This window comes from Pangasianodon hypophthalmus, chromosome 19, assembly GCF_027358585.1.
Source record: "Pangasianodon hypophthalmus isolate fPanHyp1 chromosome 19, fPanHyp1.pri, whole genome shotgun sequence".
In the NCBI taxonomy this organism is placed as follows: Eukaryota; Metazoa; Chordata; class Actinopteri; order Siluriformes; family Pangasiidae; genus Pangasianodon; species Pangasianodon hypophthalmus.
In genome coordinates, this window is record NC_069728.1 from 20,910,783 (window position 1) to 20,937,745 (window position 26,963).

General features: G+C 40.6%; 1 protein-coding gene across 1 annotated transcript; it reads left to right on the forward strand.

Annotated features, from left to right (window-relative positions):
- Positions 1-281: 281 nt before the first annotated feature.
- On the forward strand, positions 282-26,009 carry LOC113524751 (zinc finger protein 721-like). The gene is given in 16 exon segments (XM_053242047.1): positions 282-370; positions 2,991-3,096; positions 3,353-3,485; positions 3,640-3,732; positions 3,819-3,938; positions 4,818-5,729; positions 9,568-9,626; positions 9,936-10,050; positions 10,229-10,315; positions 10,419-10,529; positions 12,038-12,947; positions 16,774-16,846; positions 17,744-17,876; positions 17,987-18,094; positions 19,001-19,120; positions 23,427-26,009. Coding segments are annotated over 15 exon segments (4,656 nt in total). The 5' UTR covers positions 282-370; positions 2,991-3,024; the 3' UTR covers positions 25,037-26,009.
- The last annotated feature ends 954 nt before the right edge of the window (positions 26,010-26,963 follow it).

Here is a 26,963-nt window from a genome sequence, read left to right on the forward strand (position 1 = left end):
GCGACTACCAGTGAGACTGAAGACAGTAGAGCGTACGTGATCCGTGGCTTTAAAAGCGCTAAGGCCAAAGTTAAACTACGCTAACTGGCGTTTGCGCTTTCGCCGCAGAAAGATGGCCACAATTTCAAAGAGCACACGCTGCTTCTCCTTCATGTCCTTCATATGATATAATGCAAACTCTCTCCCTGCAGAATGTGTAAGATTAGTGGCAAGAAAGCTTGAAAATTTGTTATCAAAATGCTATCAAAGTGGAATGCTAATTGCGCCACCCACTGATAAATGTGATGAACAGAAAGCTCCAGCAGGCGGCGCTGTGAACATTAACACCGCTGTAAAGTCACCACAGAAGGAGCTGCAGTGAGCTTCTAAGGTAATCATCTCTGCGTGAAAATATCACTGACTGGCTTTTACAGTAACACACGAGATTTGTTTAAAAATAAAGCTTGTTATTGTGTCTGTATGTGAGGATGTTTACTAGGTTCCACCTTAAAACATGAGGTAAGTTAAACTAGCTGAGCTGTTCTGCTAACAGTTAGTGACTGAATCCAAAATGGCTTCCTGCTCCCTTCCAAGTGCACTACATTAGAGAAGGGTACAGTGGAGTATTCACCCTATGTAGTGCACTACGTAGTGAAAGAGGAGACATTTGGGATTCAGCCTTAGTAAAAATGAGATTGTGTACCTACCTAATGTTAGATTTCATGTTGATTAACTCTGCTGTGGTTTAAATGTCTGGATGGAAGTTTAATGTTTTACTGATTTACTGATTTTGTTGTCTAAATATGTTTATATCGAGCATTTAAATGATTCAGAGTCAGTGTGAGTAATGGATTGATCCATGTAAAGAATACAGATTTTAAAAATATACATTTTAAATTATTCTGACTTTCTTTAGGTTATGTTAGAGAATTCTCATTAAAATGAAATTAGTTTAATTGATTACAAATTCAGCTGATAATTTTATACAGTCAGAAATGATCAAGAACTTCTTCACACTTCCATACAAACGGAAATAAATCATGTTCCTCAAGAGTTGGACTTTATCAAGTACGCTGTTGTGCTACTTCACCTCGACTAAAAACCAAAGACTTTATACACACACTCACTATCCACTTTAATAGGAACACCTGTACATTCATGCAGTTATCTAATCAATCAGTCATGCAGCAGCACAACGCATAAAATCCTGCAGATGCAGGTCAAGAGCGTCAGTTAATGTTCACATCAAACATCAGAATGAAGAAGAAGTGTGATCTCTGTGACTTTAACCGTGGCAGGGTTGTTAGTACCAGATGGGCTGGTTTGAGTTTTTCAGAAACGTCTGATCTCCTGCTGGGATTTTCACACACAACAGTCTCGAGAGTTTACACAGACTGGTGTGAAAAACAAAAAACATCCTGTGAGCAGAGGATCTGAAGGCAACAAACACCTTGAGATCAGAGGAGAATGAGCAGACTGGTGTGAGCTGCCAGGAAGTCTATAGTAACTCAAATAATCACTCTTTACAACCGTGGTGAGCAGAAAAGCATCTCAGCATGCACAACACATCAAACCTTGAGGTGGATGAGCTACAACAGCAGAAGACCACATCAGGTTCCTCTCCTGTCAGCCAAGAACAAGACTCTGACGCTGTCATGGGCACAGACTCACTAAAACTGGACAGATGAAGATTAGGGGAAAAAAATATCACGTGGTCTTTTCCAATCTTCAGCTTTCCAGATTCCTGTTCTTGGCTGACAGGAGTGCAACTTAATGAGGTCTTCTGCGGTTGTAGCTCATCCACCTCAAGGTTCTGTGTTTTGTGCATGCTGAGATGCTTTTCTGCTCACCACAGTTGTAAAGAGTGCTTATGTGAGTTACTATAGACTCCCTGTCAGCGGATCTCAGGGGCTTCAGCCTTCAGATCCTCCGCTCACAGGATGTTTTTTGTTTTTCACACCATTCTGTGTAAACTCTCGAGACTGTTCTATGTGAAAATCCCTGCAGGAGATCAGCAGTTTCTGAAAAACTCAAACCACCAATCTGGCTCCAACAATCATGCCACGGTTAAAGTCACAGAGATCACACTTCTTCTTCATTCTGATGTGAACATTAACTGAAGCTCTTGACCTGCATCTGCAGGAGTTTATGATTGGCTGATTGGATAACTGCATAAATGAGCAGGTGTACAGGTGTTCCTAATTAAGTGCTCGGTGAGTGTATATCTGTATCAGCAGCTTGGAATAATGACCTCAAATTCAAAGCACAACTCAGCAATAACCAATAAGTTACAAGGCTAGTTACAAATGTCACTGTTGTTCTATAAACACCGGATAACTGCCAGAGACAATGTGCAATACTTGAAAATCATGTCATGACCATCAGCCAAGTGACAGTAATCTAGTAATTTCCTTAAATACCTTCACACTACATCACTTCTCTTCCTGGAACCTACTTGCCAAGATCCTATTGGGTCAGCAGCAGTTCTGAATGATAGGGAACCCTGTCGGTTTTCCAATGTTCACACAACCACAGTAACGTTTGTAAGTAGTGCTCTGATTCCCTCTGCGGTGTTTAACACCAGGATACACCTACCAAAAAGGTCATGAGGAACTGATTCACCTATGGTCAAATGGGAATGTGTTCAGTGTAGATCACCAGGTTCCCACCACTAAGAGGGGTCATGGTGACCTTGTAGAATATGGAGAAGGAACATGGAGAAGGTACATGGTGATGCACAGGTCAGTGCTGCTCAGACCTCATGAAGTGACACACCTCTCAGTAGTGGCCATGAGGATGAAAATCTGCTGAGCAGAACCCCATGTTCTGATGTTCTGATGTTCTGGTGGGATGATGGGATGGTGGGGTCTTTTGTTTTGATCGAGTCTGTGTCCTTTGACGTGAACAAGCTCAAATGTTCCATTGTAAATGAAATCTTCAGAGTTGGTATGATTTGTATTAGTTTGCAGGTGATTCTAGCGTCCAGCTTATGATTTGATCTCCCTTTACAGAACCACAATCCTTTAGACCTCATAATAAGTTCTAATGGAAGCAACAGAGGTCCGACTGTGCTGTTCGCAAAAACCTCCACGAACTCTTTCTCCTGCTGGCACACAGGTAACGGTTTGCCATATGAGTTTAGCGATCTGATTTGTGTGATTTTTAAAGATTAGACCTGAATATTGGAACACAGTGGATGATTACTACAGTAAAAAGAAAAGGAGCTCTTTCAGACAGAGCATGGGATAGTTTAAATGTTTAATAAGTAAGACATTCTCCTGGCTGTGTGACTGTTCTTCTTCAGTATGTTCAGGATCTATAAATAGTGTTGGCTTTCTTTGCTAAGTAAGTATTATCACTCTTTGGTCTTTAGCTTTGTAGGAATGTGCAGACAGAAACTTGTACAGATTCAGATGGAGGGACATCAGGCTCTGTGGGAGACATCAACCATATGGACCATCAAAAACATATAAAAAAGGAGGAACCTGAAGAGGAAGGCTACGTCTGTAAGTCAGAAGGACGCATTACAGCCTAGTCTGATACTCATTCATAATTTTTATTCTAATGAGACTTAATTTGTGACTGAACCAGCCCCATATTACTGACTTATCCCTTATTTATGTTAAATGACAGCGTTAAAATTCTACGATGAAATTTCAGGTGAAGCAACGTCAGGTTCTGTGGGATGCATCACACCTGTGGACCACTACGTACATGTAAAAAAGGAAGAACCTGAAGATGAAGACTATCTCTGTAAGACAACAGGGTCTATTAGAGTCCGGATCAGAGTTTTACTTGAGCTGAAAGTATTTAAATGTAATTTAAATGTGGAATTTCAGGTGGAGGGACGTCAAGCTCAGTGGAAAACATAGACCAAGAGGACAGAGGATTTCAGATGAAGTACGTAAAAGATGAAGAGTCTGAAGATGAAGACTACCTCTGTACAACTACAGTCTGTGGTTAAGTAACACTGGCACTGTAACACTCACTCAAAAATGTTGCTATACTGTTTATTAAACAAGCAAAAAAAAAGACGCGGCTAATAATTATCTCATTTATACAACTGAGCAGTTGAGGGTTAAGGGCCTTGCTCAAGGGCCTTGAGTTCTCAACCTTCTGATCAGAAGTCCAACATCTTAACCACTGAGCTACCACTTCCATCTTGGATGGCAAGGAGGAAGATGTAGAGGAGTGTGATTCCAGCGGTTAGGATTGTTTAAGGCAGAGCATACACCTTCTCTTCACAGCATTCGCAGCTTATGATGTTGTGGATGTGCCTAACCTCTGTATTAATGAGCATGGCCTTTAAGATTGAGAAGCTCTTGTTCCTCTGTTCCCTAAGGAATAGCAAGAAGGTATAACACAGCAGTCATAGCTTGGTTAAGGACATCTGCTCAGCTGAGAAGAGACAGTGGTGACAAACTGTGTACTGCTTTAGAGGCTTTAATCATCACCTGCTTTAGAGGCTTGACTAGGTGTGCTTTCACCCAGATACATGAAGGTGCGATATCCCATGCTATATGTTTTACTTTGTTGGGAGTCTCAATGTCGTGGCAGTTTCGTGTGTTTCTAAACCGTGTCTGATGGAGCAGGGTGTCCAACTGATGTGTGGTTAAATGGAATTAATCAAATTTATTGTGAACAAAAAGAGCAGCAAATATATTAAAAAAAAAAAAGATGCATCCACCAATAATCCAAAACACATACAGAATTTAAAATGCTGTAATTAAGTTTCTCATTTTTGTATCATGATTTCTACAGTAGTTTTCCTAAAAATATTTTGAATACTTTGTTCCATTTTGCAATGCATTTCTAATACTTTTCATTTATTGCTCCAGAGATGAACGATGCCCAGTTACAAGTCTTCTCCTGCTCCTGGTGTTCACTTTCCTATACATCTCAAATTTACCTCCATAAACACATCAGAAGATGCCACTATGAGGAATATGACAGACTGCTAAAATTGGGAGAGATAAAAGATGAGAATCTTATGACCACAAGAAGTGACAGTATCCAGGAAACGGTGTCTGGTTCTGTCAGCAGTAACACGTCTAATCAGCGAATGCAGAAGGAAGTCTATCCCTGCTCAGAGTGTGGGAGGAGTTTTACTGATCAGAGTAATCTGCGACGTCACCAGCGCATTCATACTGGAGAAAAACCACATCACTGCTTACAGTGTGGGAAGAATTTTATTCGACAGAGTGATCTCCAAATACACCAGCGTGGTCACACAGGAGAGAAGCCTTATCACTGCTCAGAGTGTGGGAAGAGTTTTACAACCAAGGGCAATCTCCAAATACACCACTCAGTTCACACAGGAGAGAAGCCGTACCACTGTCCAGAGTGTGGGAAGAGTTTCGCCCAGCAAGGTAATCTCCAGCGACATCAGCGCATTCACAACGGAGAAAAGCCGTATCACTGCTCACAGTGTGGGAAGAGTTTTAATCAGCAAAGTACTCTTAAAGCACACCAGTTCATTCACACAGGACAGAAGCCGTATCACTGTTCCGAGTGTGGGAAGAGTTTCGCCCAGCACAGTAAGCTCCAAAGACACCAGCACATTCACAGTGGAAAAAAAACTCTCCTCTGCTTACAGTGTGGCAAGAGTTTTACAACCAAGGGCAATCTCATACAACACCAGTGCATTCACATCGCTGAGAAAACGTTTCAGTGCGTACAGTGTGGACGAAGATTTACTAATTCAGGTGCATTTAACATACACAAGTGCTCCAACATGGAGCCGTCACTTTAATGTGCAGCCTTCAGACATTTAATACTGCTCCCAAGGAAACAACTGACCTCATACTAGTTATGATAATTTGTTTAAGCTGTGTGTATATATATATATATACGAATGACACAATCACCATATCTTCAAAGAAAACGTCTCATGTCTGACACCATCTTTACACTTAAACCAGGAAGCTATGGGAAGGAGGGTGGAATAAAAAGATACTCTGGGGTCAGTCTGACTTTACAGATTATAAGGTGCTCATTTTTTCTTCTTCTTTTCTTCTTCTTCTTCTTCTTCTTTTCTTGTTTTGTTTTTTTTTAATAAGTAGCAGTCTTCAGTATAATACTGTACAATTCTGAAAATGGATTCTAAAGTAATTGAATCAGACCCAAGCATTGTGCCAATGGATTTTTTCCTCCATAACTAGCAGATTCCTTCTCAGGGTCCTTGGAAGACTAGTGGTTTGGCCTCGGTGCTCTCACCTCCAGCCAGGGAACCAATCTCAGCCAGTGGAGTTGCACATGACAGCGCTGGTCCAAGCCCGGATAACATTGGGAAGGGTTGCGTCAGGAAGAGCATCTGGCCTAAAAACTGTTCCAAATCAAATATACGGACCAATGATCCTCTGTCGTGACCCCTAAAGAAGAACAACAACTACTAGATTCCTTACAGTTCTTAAAATATTCTAAAGGAACATCCTGAAGTACTGTGGTTCTACCTGATTAATAGTTATGTTAATGCACAATGTTTTTTTTTTTTTTTTTTTTTTTTACACGCTATACGTGTTAAATCATTTCAGCATGAAGTTCTCAGTGTATGAGGTGTTAAAGTCAGAGGTAAAGCACTTGTGAGTAACAGAATGTTCCAGCAGCCGGCGCTCTGAACATCATCTCCTCCATAAACTCACAGCAGAAGAAGAGGAGCTGCAGTGTTGTTTTTTTTTCTACCCTCAGTTTAGCTTGCTCACTGAGGTAATCAACACTACATGAAAATATTCCTGGCTGGTGTTTAGAGTAAAGGATTTGATAGATTTATAAATAAAGCTTGTTATTGTGTCTGTATTTGAGGATGTTCTCGACATTCTACTTAAAAACATGAGGTAAGTTAAACTAGCTGAGCTGTTCTGCTAACAGTTAGTGGCTGAATCCCAAATGGCTCCCTATTTCCCTCCAAGTGCACTACATTAGAGAAGGGTACAGTGGAGTATTCACCCTATGTAGTGCACTACATAGTGAAAGAGGAGACATTTGGGATTCAACCTTAGTAAAAACATTACAGTTTGGCTAAATGACTTCAAAGGACATACAAATTAATTTGTTTGTATGCAACTTTCTAGCCTATTGTTAGTGATTTTTCTTTTAAACTTCAAAGTTGTAGTTAATAACAACACTTTATCGCTATTAACATTATCCAATTCCAGATACCAATGATTGTCTGATGTCTGGCTGTTAGTTAAATAAAATTTTAACAGAATATAAAGGACAGCAGTGTTATTATTTTCGTAAATTGTTAACATAATTGTAATTATTGTGACTATCATTTTACTTTTATTTTACACAGTTACGCACTTATTATAATTGACCAAAAATTCACATATCTGAATTATCAGATGGTGTAATTTTGTATAGTCTGAAATTATCGAGAAGATCCTGAAGAACTTTTTCATCCCAGCTCTATAAACTTGTACATTGTAATGAAACGATGTATCTCCAGAACTATGGTACAGCACATGTACCCCAGCAACCTCGAGCCCAAACTACCTGCAGAAACTCACAGATAACCAGTAACTCAAACTGAATTAGTTGCTTTAAAGAATAATTTGGATAGTTGAACTAAATTTACTGTTCTTTTCACATTCTTCTTGAACTCTAGGGGTCTGTGTTGCAGTTTAATAAGTAAGTGTGTGATACATAACACTCACTACACTCAAATTATCCTCAGGCCTTCTAAATAAATTTAAAAAGAAAAGTGTACATTTGAGTTTTGTTTTTTTTTCCCCCCATTCATTTGTCCCAGACCAGTAATGCATATAACACAAAAGCTAACTAGTCCTGTTGCATGAAGGGTGTAAGGTTTACAAGTTGTACTGGAGTAGGGTGTAAAATGCTCATTTATCAACTTACCATGTTTGCTGGATTATAATATTAGTCTTGGCTGAAAGATAAACTGCTGTAATTATTTATGAGAGAATTACAGAATTTGTGAATGCAGCATGTAAATAGTTTAAAGGGCTGAACGTTCAATCAGACAGCAGTTTTCACACCCAGTGTCACTGTGACTGTTCACAAACAGAGTAAATGTATTTGTTGTTGCGTGAATCTTGTTCATTCACACATTTATTGGTAAGAAGAATTTGGGGACTAGATAGTTCCAGCTGTGGCTCCACACCACTTCCCAGCCAGTGAGGGGGCATTAGATAATGGGGCACTGGCCCCTGGTGGACCCCTTGTATGAGAGAAGCATTTCATACATCCATGAGAGCTTGTGTCCCTCTGGCTGTGACAGGAATGTTTCTGTTTATGGTATTTGCGGGATAATAAGCAAGCTTGTTAAAATACGTGAGCTTGATCATATCTGCCACAGGTTGGATGGCTTGCATACACAGTAAAACTAGTTTCACAGCAATTAATTGTGTAGCCTGATTTGGGATTAGATTAGATTAGATTCAACATTATTGTCATTGTGCAGAGTAAGAGTACAGAGCCAATAAAATGCAGTTTTCACATATCCCAGCTTGCTAGGAAGCTGGGGTCAGCCATGATACAGCGCCCCTGGAGCAAATGTGGTTAAGGGCCTTGCTCAAGTGTCCAACAGCAGCAGCAGCTTGGCAGTGCTGGGGCTTGAACCCCGACCTTCTAATCAGTAACCTAGAGCCTTAACTGTTCAGCCACCACTCCACTAGGGCAGTTGTTTATGAGAACGAGTACTGTGATGTGTGCAAGGATGGTGCACATACCCCGTGGTGTGGGCACTTAAGAGCCAGGTGTCCAAATATGGCAGGTGTTCAGAGTCCTGGGTAAATGCTAAGGACCTGAGAGGACCTCTGGGTCTCTCTCCATATTAGGGCTTGAATAAGATTGATGGCTGTGGAGCTGATGAGCCAGGCTTTGGCAGTATGTTGGTTCCATGTGGCTTGTTCATTTGGGTGTGTTGGTTTTTAGTTTCTGAAAGCTGTCCTCTTCTCTCAGGGGCTACTTTGGCCACAGGCTCAAACAGTTCATTCATACGTGTCTGCCAGTGTAGCTGGTGCTAACTAGACATGGCCCCTTTCGTAAACCATATTGGTGAGCCCTCCATGCATCCTGGCCTAGATGTCCCACTGCCATGAGCAGGGGTTTGATGAGCTCTATCACAAAGGGGCTCTGTAGGCAGGTATGAGGGGTGAAATCTAAAATTTGTGGCTTCAGCAGAATCCTGTTTTTCTCTATATCTAAACTGTACTGCATCAGAAGCTGAACCTGCTAAACTATTCATCTGAATAAGCTGAAATTAAATACTGTGTGTGTGTGTGTGTGTGTATCTGGACTAAAAACACAAATGTAATGGTTCTTAAATAACCTTCCAATGTTCATGAATTTGCAGGGTTAGATAGATAGGGATCTGCTGAACTGTTGGCAGAACTGTAATTCCTTTTTTTTCTCCCTGCGTCCTTTCTCATTCGAGTAAATTGGCTTTTTAACCAATTTTTTTCTGCATCTCTATCTCACTGCATTGTAGCCCAAGGTCTTTTAATCACAGTTTGCATGAAATGTATTGCTTTACAGAACCTTCTAAAGTTCTGTTTATGATTTGAACCTGCTTTTCCAGGATCACAATCCTTTATACCTCATAATAAGGCATTATAATGGAATCAGCCTCTGAGGTCCAGCCATGCTCTTCTAGAAAACATCCACAAACTCCTGCTGGCTCACAGGTAACGGTTTGCCATATCTGTGTAATCATTGGAACTGTTTGATTTTTAAATCTTTAATAAAATATTACTACAATCAATAACAGCTCTTTCACCTCAGAGTACAGGTTGTTTTAAATGTTTAATAAGTAAAAGATTTTCCTTGCTGTGTGAATGTTTTCTTGGTAATCAGCTTCCTTCTTGGTGGCTTGTATGCAATCCTGATAATCACACAAACCAACCTTTTATTATCTTCTCTGAGAGTATGATCAGTATCTATAAATATTGTTGACTTTCTCTGCTAAATAAGTATTATTACTCTTTGGCCATTAGCTTTATGGGGATGTGCAGACAGAAACTTGTACGGCTTCAGGTGGAGGGACGTCAGGCAATGAGGGACAGATCACACCTGCTGGACATGAACATGTAAAAAAGGAGGAACCTGAAGGTAAAGACTGCGTCTGTAAGGAAAAAGACAAATTACAGCCCATTGTGATGCTCTTAATAATTTTTATTATAATTAATGTGACTGAACCAACCCCAAATCACTGACCTGTCCCCTATGTATGTTTTGTGCTTTACATGCTTTAAATGACAGTATTTGAATTCAGTTTATGATGTTTCAGGTGAAGCGACATCAGGCTCTGTGGGACACATCGCACCTGTGGACCAACAGAAACATGTAAAAAAGGAAGAACCTGAAGACAATATCTGTAAGACAACAGGGTGTATTTGGACAACTCAGTCAATCCTTGCTTTTTCCCTTGTTGTTCAGAGCTTTACTTGAGATGAAAGTGTTTAAATGTGGAATTTCAGGTGGAGGGACATCAAACTCATTGCAAAATCTGGACCAACGGAACGGAAGATTTCAAATGAAGCATGTAAAAGAGGAAGAGTCTGAAGATGAAGACTACCTCTGTACACCAGGTTAAGTAGCACTCATTGTAAACATTGTTATACAATTCATTATAATAAACAAAAGACTGAATCTAGGAGGTGAGGAGAAAAGGTGAAAACTGCCGAAGTCCATTTTGGGGGAATGTCATTGCAGCTAGAACTTAGGAAAGACCATCTGTCTCTGGTGGGGAAATGACCCAAGCGTAGCCCACACCCAAATCACCTTCAGCAATAATCGGTATAATTATAATTATTATAAATAATTGATAAGTGGTGGCTATTATGAGCCAGTTAAACAGCTAACATCATCAGTGTATTGTTGTGATTCAGTCACTTCACTTGGTTATGGCACAGATAGTATGGGATACCCAGATCTTCACCCATCTGCCTGAAGACACGTGCTTTCATGCTTGTAAAGAAGGTGACGTGTAGTGACATGGAGAGTTGTGTTCGCTATACAGCCCTCATCACCACTGTCCTCTCTCGGTTCTCACACTCTTCCCTTCCCTTCCCTGAGAACACATCATTTCTTTTTTAGCTTTTCTACCTTACTAGCTAGTTTGCTTGAAGTTCTCACTACATTTGTCCTGATGATGCAACATCTGCCCCGGGGGCAAGTTTAGATACAGGGACCATGTTTAGGTGTCAGCTATGGCTATTTGTTATATCTTGTATAACATCCCAATCTTTGTGGACCTCAAATGGATGTTATGAATGATCTGCAACCCCAAGCCTTGTCCACTCTACATTTATTTTATTCCAGATTTATAGTGTTAGAACATTTTATCATATGTTAGCAGTGTGTGTACCATAAGTGACTAAATACAAAGGAATATTCCTTGCACTGATTTGACAACCTAGTGTGACTGTAGTGAGCTTGCTTTTTTCAAGTCAGGAGGTGTGTTTGAAACTGTGCGCCTCGTTTCTGCCATCACAAACAATACTGCAAACAGTACTTGGATTAAAATGTAGGCATTTTGATTTGTTTTTTTTTTATCATCACACTTGTAAATCCATATTCTGTAAATCTTTTTTGCATTTTTCCAATGAGTCAGAGTCACTTAATGTTGTTGAGGAACTAATGTGTACTGTGTGTACACTCTTGGCAACATTGGTAACATTTCTAAATAGTAGCACACACAATGAATCATAATAGTAAGTGATGTTTTTTTTAAGTTAACTTACTACTACTACTACTACTACTAATAATAAGAGAAATAATTTAGTAAATGAATAAACCAAAAGAAGATATTGTAAGTTTCACTGACAACCACATTTGTAAATCAAGCAACCCCCTATGGAGATGCAAACAGTACTTAGGGAACCTGTCTTAGAATCCCCAAATAAGATTATTAGAGGATGTCGTCCGTATAAGAAGAATGTGTAAAGTACTGGCAGTAGAGCACTGTGAAACCTTCTGTAATTTTTGTGCATGTTCACTGGAAGTTATATTTTTCAGTGCCTCTGATCATCCACAATAATTCATACTTTTTTCCATTTCACAATTCGGTTCTAATACTTTTTATTTTCTGCTCCAGAAATGAACAACACTCACTTACAGTCCTTCTCCTGCTGTTGGTGTTCACTTTCCTATACATCTCAAATTTACCTCCACAAACACATCAGAAGATGCCACTATGAGGAATATCAGAGACTGATGAAATTAGGAGAGATAAAAGATGAGAATCTTATAACCACCAGAAGCTCCAATGTCCAGCGAACAATTTCTGCTTCTCTCAACGGTAACACCTGTAACCAACCAATGCGGAAGGCAGTCTATCCCTGCTCACAGTGTGGGAAGAGTTTTACTGACCAGAAAAATCTCAGACGCCACCAGCGCATTCACACAGGAGAGAAGCCGTACCACTGCTCAGAGTGTGGAAAGAGTTTTAATCAACAGAGTAATCTTAAAGCACATCAGCGCACTCACAATGGAGAGAAGCCGTATCACTGCTCACAGTGTGGCAAGAGTTTTGCTCGACATGGTAATCTCCAACGACATCAGCGCATTCACACAGGAGAAAAGCCATATCTCTGCTCACAGTGTGGGAAGAGCTTTATTCAACAAAATGCTCTTCAAATACACCGGCGCATTCACACAGGAGAGAAGCCGTATCACTGCTCAGAGTGTGGAAAGAGCTTTATTCAACAAAGTGACCTCCAGATACACAAGCGCATCCATACAGGAGAGAAGCCGTATCACTGCTCACAGTGCGGAAAAAGTTTTAATCAACATTATATTTTAAAAGCACACCAGTTCAGTCACACTGGAGAGAAGCCGTATCACTGCTCACAGTGTGGCATGCGTTTTTCCCACCACAGTAGCCTTCATCGACACCGACGCATTCACACAGGAGAGAAACCGTATCACTGCTTTCAGTGTGGGAAGAGCTTTACACAACAGAGTCATCTCAAAGCACACCAGGCCATTCACACAGGACAGAATTAGCCACTTCGGATCGTGCTACTGAATATATGAATTTTCTGACTTTATCATTAGTTTTGCATAAAATTACCACAACTTGACAGAAAAATAAGCTACCTTAGGAATGTTACCTTCAGTGTGTTGCTAAAGTTAAACGTGCACACACACAGCATTTCAGTATGTGCAATCTTTTTGGAGATTCAATTTGCTGTGAAGGTTATGCTTCATAGTGCCAAGGCAGACATTATCTAACAATCAGCGCCATCGCATCAAGCACCCTGACCGCTGCTATTGGGAAAGCTGAAGTAGGGGCAATTTGTTTAGAAACGTAATACACTGGTAAGCTGCATAATCTTTATCTATAGACTCAGCCACTGTTTTCTGTGTGTGTGTGTGTGTGTGTGTGTGTGTGTGTGTGAGAAAGAGAGAGAGAAGAAAGAGTTTCTTTGTTCAACCTTTGAAAAAGTGAATGAACAGAGAGACTGAATGCTTTTTCTATAAATTTCTAGTGTTCATCTTGCAGGTGGTGAGCCCACATGATGGCTCAGTGATATTGGGAATGATGATGATATTTGCATGGGTGTAACTGGGAACCTCCCGGATCTAAACCCAAGTCGTTAAATGTTTGTAGACTTCTTGCGCAAGCCATGAATACGAGATTGCTCATAAGTGTATTTGGCACCAGAGTACCTTGGGCCAAAGTGGTCAATTTTGTGATTGTATCATCGGTATTGAAGCCGTATATTCTGGACTCTTGGGTAAAGAGACGGGAAGAGCTGTCATGATTACGACTACTACCACACGGGGTGCTGGCTAGATTTGCCTGGTAAAACCTTCTGGGTTGCTTGGGAGCATCTTGGTGGAACTTCAAGTGAGAGAGGAATTTAACTTGTACTTCCTAACTCAGGAACATTGGCTCTGAATGGACCACGTTCAAATCCTCAGTCGTAGCGGTACCAGCAAGAAGCTGTGGCCAGAAGGCTGTCGGTGCTGCTTGTCTTCGTGGTAATTCTAAAAAGTGCTGGTGGACACCAGTGGTGAGGGAAGCTGTCAAGTTGAATAAGGAGGCCTTTCAAGTAATGCTCACGGAGGGCTCTCGTGATTCAGTTGTAAAGTATAGGAGAGTCAGAAGGACTGCGATAAAAGCATGAGCAGAAGCTCGAGCATGGGATGAGTTTGGAGAGACCTTGGAGAAAGAGAGGGGAGAGGAAAAGGTTCTGGAGAGGGGACTCCATCTGATAGTTGAGCTTCTCAGCCTGTTTCCACCACAACATTCACAAGGAAAACAGAAGGGAAAGGAATGCTTGCTCTTTTGCAAAGCATGACATTCAATTTCAGTTCAAATTTTAATTTCAGATGGTATGAGAGATTTAAAATAATAACCTCATTCTAAATCCATAAAGAAGCCATATCGATACAGAAATAGTTTCAGTCGACAGAGTGATCTTGAAAGACATCAGTGCTTTCACAATGCATAGCATTTTCCTGTTCAGGTGCTCCAACACGAACGTGTCAACTTCTGATGCTTGACCTCAACATTAACAACATTGAATAAAATTAGCACAGTGTGTACTATATACCTAAAGACTGCCTCTGTTTCTCATGTGTGATCTGATTTCTTTGGTAAGAACTGTAAGATATTACAATGTCTCTGAGGAAAAGTGGATTTTGATCTGGTTTGGTATGAGTTGGTTTCCCTCACATGCGATAATCGCCATGGTTACTCATGTCTAACATCACTTTTACACTTACACCAGAACGTTATGAAGATCATACTGTAGTATAGGAAAAAGAGTACAATAAAAAGATGTTCTGGTTTAGCCTGACTCACTTGTGCTTCATTATTGCTTTTATTGGTTTTAATTTTTCACCATTTTCAAAAAAAAAAAGTATTTATGTCCAATACACCTGGAAAAGCAAGAAATTTAAGAAATATTGTATTTTTTTTGTTTTAATTCTTTAGTTGGAAAAAATACAGAGAAAAGTGTTTTAAGGACACGGCTGTTGGTTTCTTCTATTTTATATGTACCAGTCTTGGGTATAATTTTGTACTAATCTTTAGAAAGAAAAAAAAGTCATTGAATCAATCCCAAGAACTGTGTTAAGAGATCTTGATTAAAATTCAAATCTATCCAAAGTATTTTTGTTCAGTTTTAAACTGACAGTCTGCATGTGTGCCCAGAACATGGGAGCACTGAACAAAGTGATCTAACTTACAGCATCTGCGAAACACAATAATGTTCTAATGAAAAGGTCAGAAGAAGTAGAATAAGATGAAAGATTAGAAATTAGAGTACCTTTCTAAAAGTATTAGAAAGATACTTTTTAGAAACTTTAAAAAGAGTGTTATGAAATTCTCTATCATGATAATTATCGAGATCAATCAATATAGAAAAGTTTATTATGATAACATTGTTGGCCATATCGCCCAGGTCTACTACACACAGGTACTTTGTGTACAAAATGTACGTTGCACATTGTCACTGGAAAGGCCTAGAAAGCTGAGGTAGTGGGGATTTGTTTACGAATGTAACAGTTTTCTCCGTGAAATTCAGTCCATGTAAGACTGTCCATCACTTCCCTGCAGCCTGACTGGCAGTGCACATGACCTCCACCCTTTATTTTGCAGGTAATGGGCCCACAAGGTTCCTCAGTGCTCCTAGAGTACATTAATACATATTTTGGGAATGATGGCTGAAGCTTCATTGAGACATGTAATCAGTAACTCTGAAAGGGCTTCTCCAATCTGCAGAGTGAGCTTGGGTACATGGAGTCTAAATGGACCATGTTCAGTTCTTCAGTTTTTAGAGGCAGCTGCAAGAAGCTGTAGTTGGAAGGCTGTTGCTGCCTGTCATGGTGGTAACCCTAGGATGAACCACTGGTGGACACTAGTGGTGGGGGAAGTTGACGAAGGAGGACTTCCATGTAATGCTCGTGGACAGCTATTCTTATATAAGTGAGAGGTTAGGAAAGCCTGTAGGGCTGCAGCAAAACCAGTTGCAAGAGTGAAAGCTTGGGTACTCTTTGGTTCTTCAGGAGAAGGAGATGAGACCATTCACAGGCTCTGCTAAGCAAGTGCAAGGGAGTGTTGACTCCTACTGGAGATATTGGGTGATGGAAGGAGTACTTTGAGGAACCCAGTGGACATGTCCTCCTTACAGGAGACAGCACTGGAAATCTCTTGTATTTTGCACCATTTGTAAATAATTCAGAGGAATCAGGACATGAACATATTTTGGGTGATTAAAACAGCTGGTAACATTTATCAAAAGTTAACAAAACAAAACAAAACAAAACAAAAAAAACTCAAGTATTATGTATTAAACCGTTTCATCAGTGTATGAATTTATTCTGCAGCCAGGGGACAGGGAGAGCAGTCCACTGATTCATTGTGATTTAACACCATGGTCCAGCAGGGGGCGCTGTAAACCCACAACTCACAACAAACAACAATCAACAGAAGAAGAGAATAGGCGGGATTTTTCCTCTGAGTGAACAGCTGGTTTTTCTCACTGAGGGAATCCTTTCTACAGGAAAATATTCTTGATGGGGTTTTATAAAAGCAGATTTGATCCGATTTAAAAACTTGTTGCTGGGTCTGTATTTGAGGATGTTCACTAAACCCTGAGGTAAGTTAAACTAGCTGAGCTGCTCTGCTAATAGTTAGTGACTGAATCCCAAACTGTCGAAGTGCAGTACAGAGAGAATGATACAATGGCCAGGTTTCTTTTAAAGAAAAGCTTCATAGTTTGCATGAACGTGTTAGTTTACAGTGGGTTCTGCAGTTCTGCTTATGATCAGAGCCTCCTTTTCCAGAAACACCATTTAGACCTCATAGTAAGACCTTAGCATGGAATCAGCAGGGATGAGACCGGGCTCTTCTAGAAAACCTTCACACACTCCTCATCCCACTGACTTACAGGTAACAGTTAGCTATGTGTCTAATTAAACATAAAATATTAAAACTAAGAGATTCACCTGACTGTGTGAATGTTCTTCACTTAATCAGCTTCCATCGTTGGTAGGTTGCATGCTTTCCTAATCTCGTAAACCAGCGTTATTATCGTCTCTTCAGTGTCCTCCTGGACTAGGGCCTGCGCAATACTGAAGAAAAATACGATAACTTGTTAAATAGTGTGATAATGCTATAAGTGTGTAAAATAAATTTATATATTTATATATTTAAAACTGAAAATGACATAAACGTTCATGTTTCATGGTCTTTTGAGGAAAAGAAAGCATTCTCTGCTTTCTGCGTCACCTTGAAAACTTTCGTAACTTTTTGAATTATTAAAAATCATTCACTTATCGCCAACCCTTATGATACAGTAAGCATATCGCGATATTTACATTTGCGATAATTTCGATATATTGTACAGCTCTATCATGACCTGTATGATGTGTTACACCACAGTTAGTTTCAGTCCACTAATTTGATTGGTTAAGTCCAAATCTAGCAGTAGATCATTACACTGAAACAGTTACTACAGTAGTACTACAGGTTGTCAGTTAGTCTGTGTGTTGCATGGCAGCATGTAAAGCTTTATCCAGCTGTGGGTTTATTTGGGAACTATTTCCATTGACAGAGAAAAATAAACCAAATATTTGGCCATATTGTGTCTGAAATGTTACTTACTTGATATTAATTTTTTAATAATAAAAGATCACACTTGTTCTGTTGTACTTGTGTGTTGTTCTGATATCGGAAGTGCTGTGATAACCTGCGGCCTCGTGTTCAGGATAACAGAACTATTGCTCATGCAATATTGCTTAATTTACTTTATTTTGTAAAGAAGTATTATTCCTCTTTGGTCATTAGCTTTGTGGGAATGTGCGGACAGAAAAATATACGGCTTCAGGTGGAGGGACATCAAGCTCTGTAGAGCACATCACCTGTGTGACCCTTCAGAAACATGTAAATAATGAAGAAACTGTAGATGAAGAATATCTCGGTAAGTTAACATGGCACATCCTAATTTGTGGATGAACTACATTATTGACTTTTCCTCATTTATGGTTTGCACTTCACTTTTCTAAGCTAAATTAAAACATTTAAATTCAGTTAATGAAATTTCAGGTGAAGCGACACCAGCCTCTGTGGGACACTTCACACCTGTGGACCAACAGAATCATGTGAAAAAAGAAGAATCTGAAGATAAACACTATCTCTGTAAGACAGCAGAGTGTATTAGAACTCAATAACTAGGGGTGTAACAATGCATCGATGCATCAGGATGCAGATATGTGATGATGTGTGTTGTGGAAATGTGTGATATCAGCATTTTATGAATTATTACTCATGCAGTTGCAATATTTGAACACCAGAGGTCCCAATCTGCACAACCCATGGAGTTAAAATACTGTATATAGAGATTATACTGGTCATGTGATCGCGTTCGTGCTTGGAGAGCCTGCACCATTACCAAGACGAGAATCATCTGCAGTTACAAATTGGCTGAAAGCTCTGGATCACAAGTACTCACATGTTATATGTTACAGTGTACAGTTACACTACCACATTATAACCATAAAAGGCATTTCAGCAACTTTGGAGCTCTATTTCTGGCTAAAATATCACCTCAGGCACTGCTCTGGAGCTAATTATGTTGCAATCAATCATTTTCCTGGTTCCCCAGGTTACAGAGTTTGTTTATGCAATCAAATTTTTGGGATAATTTATACATTTATGTATTTATTTTTAAGATATAGTGAATCTGTAATACCCTTTTTTTTTTTTTTAGCAAATGTTTAGCAATTTTTAATTTATTTACAATTTTATAGGAACAAAAATGCACATTGGTTATGATTCAGAAATGAAAAAGTACTCTTTTCAGTCATAGTTTTTCTTCATCCAAATTTTGTTTAAAATATTTTGAAAATATCAAATCATGAACCCAGTATCATGAATTGAATAGAATCTGAACGCAGTGTATTGTTACACCCCTATGAATAAATTTTTGAAGTCTGTACTAAGTTTTATTTGTGACTGGACCAGTCCTTCAGCACTGGTTTCCCTCTCGTTCTTCATAGTTTTACTTGAGTTGAAAGTATTTAAATGTAAATGGTGGAATTTCAGGTGCTGGGACATCAAACTCTGTGGAAGATGTAGACCAAAGTAATGGAGAATTTGAAAGGAAGCGAGTAAAAGAGGAAGAGTCTGAAGAGGAAGGCAATCTCCATACAAGGACAGACTGGGGTTGAGTAACACTTATACTTTAATTCTCTATTTTATGCAATTTATTAATATCAACATTTATTGTCATTGGAGCTCCCAATCAGGAAAGACCTCCTGTATCATGTGTGAAATCAAGTGTCATCCACATCCAGATGATCTTCAGCAGCAGTGGTGGCTGTGAGCCAGTCAGACTGCTGGCATCAGTTTATCGTTGCCTTTCAGTCAGTTCACTTGGTATAACACAGGATGTATGGGATACCAAGCTTTCATTGCCCTGCTGAAGAGAAGACATGCTTTCATGCTTGTAAGGAAGGTGAGGTGTGATGACGTAGAGGCTCATGTCAGTTATACGGCTGTCAACACTGTCTTTCAGTTTTTACCCTTTCCACCTCTTTAGGGCCTGTCGCACCGCGGGAACCTTTCCTAGTACCGGAACTAATTGTGGAACTACCCACTTTTTGTGACGTAAGTAGACGTTGATTGACCAAACGCGTACGAAAACGCCCTCACCCGCCATGATTTAAAACGCTGTGTAAACATACTATAGTGTCAACTTATTCCGCAAGTATGGAGAACAGCGATAGGTGGACGCGAGACACGACAAAAACACAGCTCCGATCACAGCGTCCTCCATCCTCCGGTTGTTTACGCTGTTCTTCTTTGTTTCCGTTGTTGAATGCCGCGCACAAATGACGTTGCTGTCGACCGGCTTACGTCACTTCCTAGTGCCCGCTGTCGGTGCGAATGCAACCCTTTAAACGGTACTGGGAAATAGTTCACGTAAAATCACCCTGTACTTTAGTACCGTAAATTTAGTTCTGGAACTAAAGCGGTGCGAAAGGCCCTTTTGAGAACACATCACTCCTGTTAGAGGTATTGTACCTAGTCCATTTGGCTATTTTTGATATTTGCTCTACTGGTTTAGAATGATAACATTCTTCGGTGAGTCATTCTGTCATGATATGCTTAAGAATCTTTGCTAGATTTTTAGCCCACTGTGACAAGCCTCTAAACTGGCATCTGTTTAGCTTGCCAACATGTGCCTAACATGAGCTTGTGGTATCGTCATACCTGAGCTTCAAAGAAGGTGGGCATTTGTCCTTGTCTTGAGGACTGTTCCTCTTCTCTACACAGGAAGATTTTGCCCGTGATACTTTCTTGTTTTGCCTGGGTATAGGAAAGGACACTTCTGATGCAGCATGATGTGTGTATGTTTTTCCTCCAGATGTGTCACATTTGTTGAAAAAAGTTCTCTGACATACACTGGTGGAACAGCAGGACCATTTTTTTCTTTTTGAGTTTGCCGAGCTGCCCCAGAGGGACCCGGATGACAATGTGGAAGATATAGATGAGTGTAGCACCACTTGTGCCAAACAGGTGGAGCAGCTCACTGAAATGTGCAAACCAGAGCAGTCTTATTCTCTGCACGCACAGCTTATGATAGCGAGAAAGTGTCCAATCTCATTATTAAAGAGCATGGCCTTTCAAATTAAGAAACAGAGGATATGCAGGCTGTCTCTTTGGCTGCCGAGTGCATGCAGCATGAGGTTGATAATCCTTCTGCAGTTTGATGGTGCAGCTCAAAAGCTGGATATAGAATGTCCTTCTGCAGCACTGCAGGGTTTTTCCTTCTTCTGGTACCCACAAGAGTTAGCATGTTTACCTGCTGAAAGGTCAAACATGAAGTCTAAACGCCTGCAAGCTTTCATTGGCACTATTTAGAACTTCTTACTACTTTAAGTGGCAGGTGTTGCAGTGTTGCTAAAGGAAAGGAAAAGTTCTAGAGCTTAAGTAAGAGACCATTAACTTTCTCTCATACAAGAATACGTACTTCCCCAGAAAGCACATATTCTCAGAAAAGTGTTTGGGCAATCTCTATGCATTAATGTGATGTTGCAGTCTACCTAGAAACAGAGACCTATACACTCTTACATTTCTCTTATTGATTAAGTGATGTGTTGTTGTTTATAAACATGTATGAAAAATCCACACTCATAATCAGTATTGTCAGTTATGAAAAATTATTTAAACTTATCAGCCCTACTCTATAGCTGACATGACCCTTTATGTTGCCAAGTGTCACCTTCCTTACAAGCATGAATAGATGTGTCTTCAGCATGAAGGTGCATGAAGGTGTGGTAACCCATATTATTTGTGTGATACATTGTTTCTCATTGTTAAACGCTGGTGCAAATCGATTTAATCCCCAATAATTCGTAAAGTTTGCAAAGTGTCCGTGACATGAAAGTAGTGCCCTGGTCAGTCAGGATCTCTTTCGGGATCCTGACTCAGGAGATAACACGGAAGAGTGCCTCTGCAATACTGCGTGCTGACATGTTGTGTAGAGGCACGACTTCGGGGCATCGCATTGCATAATCCACCAGGACTAACACAAAGCGATATCCTCACATGCACCTTTCTAATGGCCCAACAAGGTCCATGCCAATTCTTTTGAAGGGGACCTCGATTAAGGGTAATGGCCGCAAATGTCCGGCCAATAGAAATCGACCATGAGACAGTTCTGCCCCAAATGCCCAGCCATGGGATTATGATGAGCCACATGGAACAGGAGTTCCCTAATGCTCTTTGGCATTAACAACCATGTTGTCTCTTCCTTGTTCTGAGTGTCCTTCATCACTTTATATAACCTATCCTTAATAATTGAAAAATACAGGTCGTATAGTGTGACATTAGGCTGAATTTGCTGACCATTAATTACACTCGCTTGGTCGAAGGCATGCCTCTGGGTCTCATCTTGCAAATGCTCCAAGGGGAAATCCCAGAGGGGAATCCCCACCAAGAGTGGAGGGGCAGAGCCCTCCCCACCCTCTGTGTCCCCCCTGAGAACCTGGCCAGTTTGTCCCAAGAATTAGTGGATGATTGAGGTGAGGACAACAGCTACCTCCACTTTATGTTTTTGCCCCCGGAATTTAATAATGACTGGCACCAGCGGATATTCGTGAACATCCCTGTGTACACACCTCACCTTCACCAGTTGTGCATTCCCCAGTGCCTGCACTGAATCAGGCTTTGGTGGACGGTGGTCTGTTTACACCACGGGTCCGCCAAGGCCTGATGTGTACTCCCTTGTATACTCACTGACACATGGTACATTTCTGCTCGATTGGGGGAGGCCTGCGGCGCATCAGGGATCTGGATCAGCATTCCTGTTTCCATGAAGGAATGGTGATCCTGGAAATCCCCAGCTTCACCGCTATGCCTGCAGACCTGCCCAGGCTTTGCCCAGGTCCTGTTGGGCACGGATGGTTCTACCTGTCTAGAGAGAGAGAGAGAGGGATTTACGTGAGACAGCATGGGGGGAGGAATAATGGGGAGGAAACCAGGTTTGGAAGGCCAGTTTCTTGGGTAGCTTCCACAACTGGAAGTGTCGACGGTGCTCCTCAGGTGTCCGGCCAACACGCTGCAGGGCTGCCCTTTTGATGTTCGAATACTCCAGCTGTGTCTGCGGCAGCAGCTGCTGGGTGGCAAGCTGGGCTTCCCCTGATAGCAAGGGGAGGAGTCACAGAGCCCATTCCTCCTCCGGCTGTCCCCACGCAACTGCCACATGCCCGAAGAGCTCTAGGAAGGCCTCTGGATCATCCGTGGAGACCATCTTCGTGAGCTTCACATGTGGCACGGTGGCAGGGGACACCACTGGATATGTACTGGGCTGCAGCAGCTTCTGGAGTGCCCACCAGCTCTCGGCCTGCTCCTGCACAAGGGCGTAGAAGCGCAGCTGCTGCTGATGATGCAGGTTGAGGAGCGCTTGATGTTGGGTTTGATGGAAGGTGGTGAGGGCGTTGATGACCTTGGCTAGAGGGGAGGCTTCCATAGCAGCGTCGGAGTCTACCTCAATCACGGGTTTCAACACCACTGTAGAACCCCGGTGTGGGAAGGTGTAGAGGAAGACTCGGGAGACAGTCAGAATTTTAGTGCAGCTCTGGGCTTGTGCTTATTCAGTCCGCACTTTTCAGTGCACTTTCAAAGAACTCAACAGAATCTGGTTTGTCCCAGACTCGCAGCTTTCACTACATCAAGTTCAAGTTTAGGTGTGTGTGTCGCAAACTCCGCCAGCTATCTCGCACTCTCTCTCTCTCACTTGCTTGCCCGCTCTCTCTTTCGACAGGCTTCTCACACACATAAGTAAACATTTTAGTTTTGTGCTATGTGACTTGATTAGCCACTCTCTGTACATCTTCACCAGAAGTTATATTTGCCATTGTCTCATCTATAATTTATAAAGCCTTGGTTACATTCATTCTTTTTTCTAGAAATAGTTTAAATACTTTCACAATAAGTTCCTAATACTGTTCATTTTCTGCTCCAGACATGGATGACATGGTTTCCTGCTCCTGCTGTTCACTTTCCTATACATCTCAAATTTACCTCCACGAACACATCAGAAGATGCCACTTTGAGGAATATCAGGGACTAGTACAATCAGGAGAGTTAAAAGATGTGAATCGTATCCCCACAATAAGCTCCGGTATTCAGCAAACGGCCTCTGTTACACTCGACATTAACACCTCTAATAAACAAATGGAGAAAGAAGTCTATTCCTGCTCACAGTGTGGGAAGAGTTTTACTAAACTGCGAAGTCTGAGACAACACCAGCGCATTCACACAGGAGAGAAGCCGTATCACTGCTCACAGTGTGGGAAGAGTTTTAATCAACAGAGTCATCTCCAAGCACACTTGCATGTTCACACAGGAGAAAGACCATACTCCTGCTTAGAGTGTGGGAAGAGCTTTATTCAGAGGAGTAACCTACAAACACACCAGCGCATTCACACAGGAGAAAAACCATATTCCTGTTTGGAGTGTGGGAAGAGCTATATTCGACAGAGTGAACTACAAATACACCAGCGCATTCACACAGGAGAAAAGCCGTATCACTGCTCGGAATGTGGAAAACGCTTTATTCGACAGGGTGATCTACAAATACACAAGCGCATCCACACAGGAGAAAAGCCTTATTCCTGCTCACAGTGTGGAAAGAGTTTTAACCAAAGGAATCACCTTCAAGCCCACTTGCACATTCACACAGGAGAAAAACCATATTCCTGTTTAGAGTGTGGAAAGAGCTTTATTCGACAGAGTGAACTACAAATACACCAGCACATTCACACAGGAGAAAAGCCATATCACTGCTCGGAATGTGAGAAGAGCTTTAGTCAACAGAGTAATCTACAAATACACCAGCGCATTCACACAGGAGAAAAGCCATATCACTGCTCAGAGTGTGGAAAGAGTTTTAATCGACAGAGTAACTTACAAGCACACCAGCGCATTCACACAGGAGAAAAACCGTATCACTGCTCAGAGTGTGGGAAGAGTTTTAATCGACAGAGTCATCTAGAGTTACACTTGCGTATTCACACAGGAGAAAAACCATATTCCTGCTCACAGTGTGAAAAGTGTTTTATTCGACAGAGTGACCTGCAAATACACCAGCGCATTCACACAGGAGAAAAACCATATTCCTGTTCACAGTGTGGAAAGTGTTTTATTCGACAGAGTCATCTACAAATACACCAGAGCACTCACACAGGAGAAAAGCCGTATCACTGCTCAGAATGTGGGAAGAGCTTTAGTCGACAGAGTAATCTACAAGTACACCAGCGCATTCACACAGGAAAAAAGCCACATCACTGCTCGGAATGTGGGAAGAGCTTTAGTCGACAGGGTGATCTACAGAAACACCAGAGCATTCACACAGGAGAAAAACCGTATCACTGCTCAGAGTGTGGAAAGAGTTTTTCCCAAAAAAGTAATCTTCAGCGACACCAGCGCAATCACTAAGGAGAAAACAAAACGTATTATTGCTCATACTGTAGGAAGATGTTTACAGATAAAGATACTCTCAAAGTACATCAGTGCATTCATCATGCAGAAAAGGTGTAAGAGTGCTTAAAGCATGGGAAGAGTTTTAATTAAAAGAGTAATTTTATACAACACTAATAACTTCACATAGCATAGTAGCTGATTTGAGCTGATTTTTTTTTTTTTTTAAACGTTTTAGGTGCCTTTAATTGCCTTTTCTGTGTAAGGTATATACACTATCATGCAAAAGTTTGGAATCACTCAGAAATTGCCTTGTTTTTGAAAGAAAATTTATCTTCAGTTAAAATAACATTAGAACAGAAATATAGTCTAGACATTATTAATGTTGTAAATGATTCTTATAGATGGAAACAGCTGATCCCATTGCAGCTAATCTTAAGTTATCATGTAAAAAGGCTAATTCATCATTAGAAAACCCTTGTGCAAATATGTTAGAAAGAAAAAAGTGCCCATCAAACTAATCCAACTTGTGGGAGGTACTTCAGGACGTGTGGAGTGAAATTGATGCAGATTACCTCAATAAACTGAATGCCGAAGGTCTACAAGGATGTAATCGCTGCAAACAGAGGATGAGATTCTTTGATGAAAGCGAAGTATGAAGTACTAAATTGTTATTTTGAGTAGAAATAATTATTTCTACCCTTGTCAGTGTGTTGACTGTATTTCTTTTTGCAACTTATTTGATGAATGAAAGTATGGGTTTCATGGAAAATGTGCAATTTTCTAAATGATTCCAAACTTTTCAATAGTATTGAATGTATTGAGTGTGGCTGAATGTATTACTGTATGCTGTGAATATGGTTCACAACACAGCAAGTTTCTCCTGGGACATTTTGGTGCTGGTCACTGTATCTGGGAATGATTCAGTTTACTAACGGGTAAGATTCCAGCCTGTCAAGTCACAAACCTGTTTTCGTTTCCCATAATGCATAGCTCATCACCAGGCATAGAGTGATGCTGCATAAAATAACATGCTCTTGGTTCAGCCTGACTCCACTGATTTTTGTTGTGTTTTCACTTACAGTATGCTTCATTATTGCAATAAAGACTTTTTCACCATTACAAAGTCTTTCACTCTCTTTTTTTTTAATTATAATTGCTAAGCCAGCCAAGAGGCGTTTTCTGGAAAAGTAGGAAAGGCAAAATATTTTCTTTTTTTATCAGATACTTTTTAGGGAAATGGCTTTTAACGACAAGGACCCCACCATCAAGCAGGACAGATACAGTATTGATACAGAGCTATATTTGAATTGTAGATTATTTTTTCCGTCACTAGCAGGGAGAGTCTTAGGCCTTATTCCTTACAGTTCTTAAAAAGTAACTGAAACATCCTGAAGGACTGTGGTTGTATCCGAATTATTAAACAAATTCTCTGGTAGAGAACTCAATCCACCATGGATTTAAACTTACGTAAGTTTAAAAATTAGTCACTGTGAGCCCAATGTACAGAGGCATTGTTAGGTTTTGCCTTTAAATTATATTGTAAACCCAAGGTAGTGTGGTTTATACCTGAGGGACCACAGCATCTTTAATTTGAATGTACAGTTGTATGCAAAAGTTTTGTCTAAATTACATATTTTACTGACTTTTTTTTTTAAGTGAAAAGAGGTAACACTAATCACTGCAGCAAACTATTATAACTTTTTCTGCAAATGTTAATATACAGGTACTTTATATTTAATGAGCTTAAATAAATAAAATAGTAATTGTGGCACATGCAAAAGATTGGAACCACATAACTGTCTGTATGCTGGGTAGAAAGGAAAAGCAGAATCCCTAAATCAAACTGAAGAAAGGTTTAGCTGACACAGGAATGGTGGTCTACCACTCTACTCTTCAGTGTTGCTTGCACAATTGTGACATGCATGGAAGAGTCATCAGAAGGAAACCTTACCTGCAACCTCATCACAAAAGTGAGCGACTGAAATATGCAAAATATCATCTCAATAAGCCAGAGGCATTTTGGAGTGCCCGTTGAATGATGAAATAAAAAATGAACTCTATGGCCACAATCACTAAA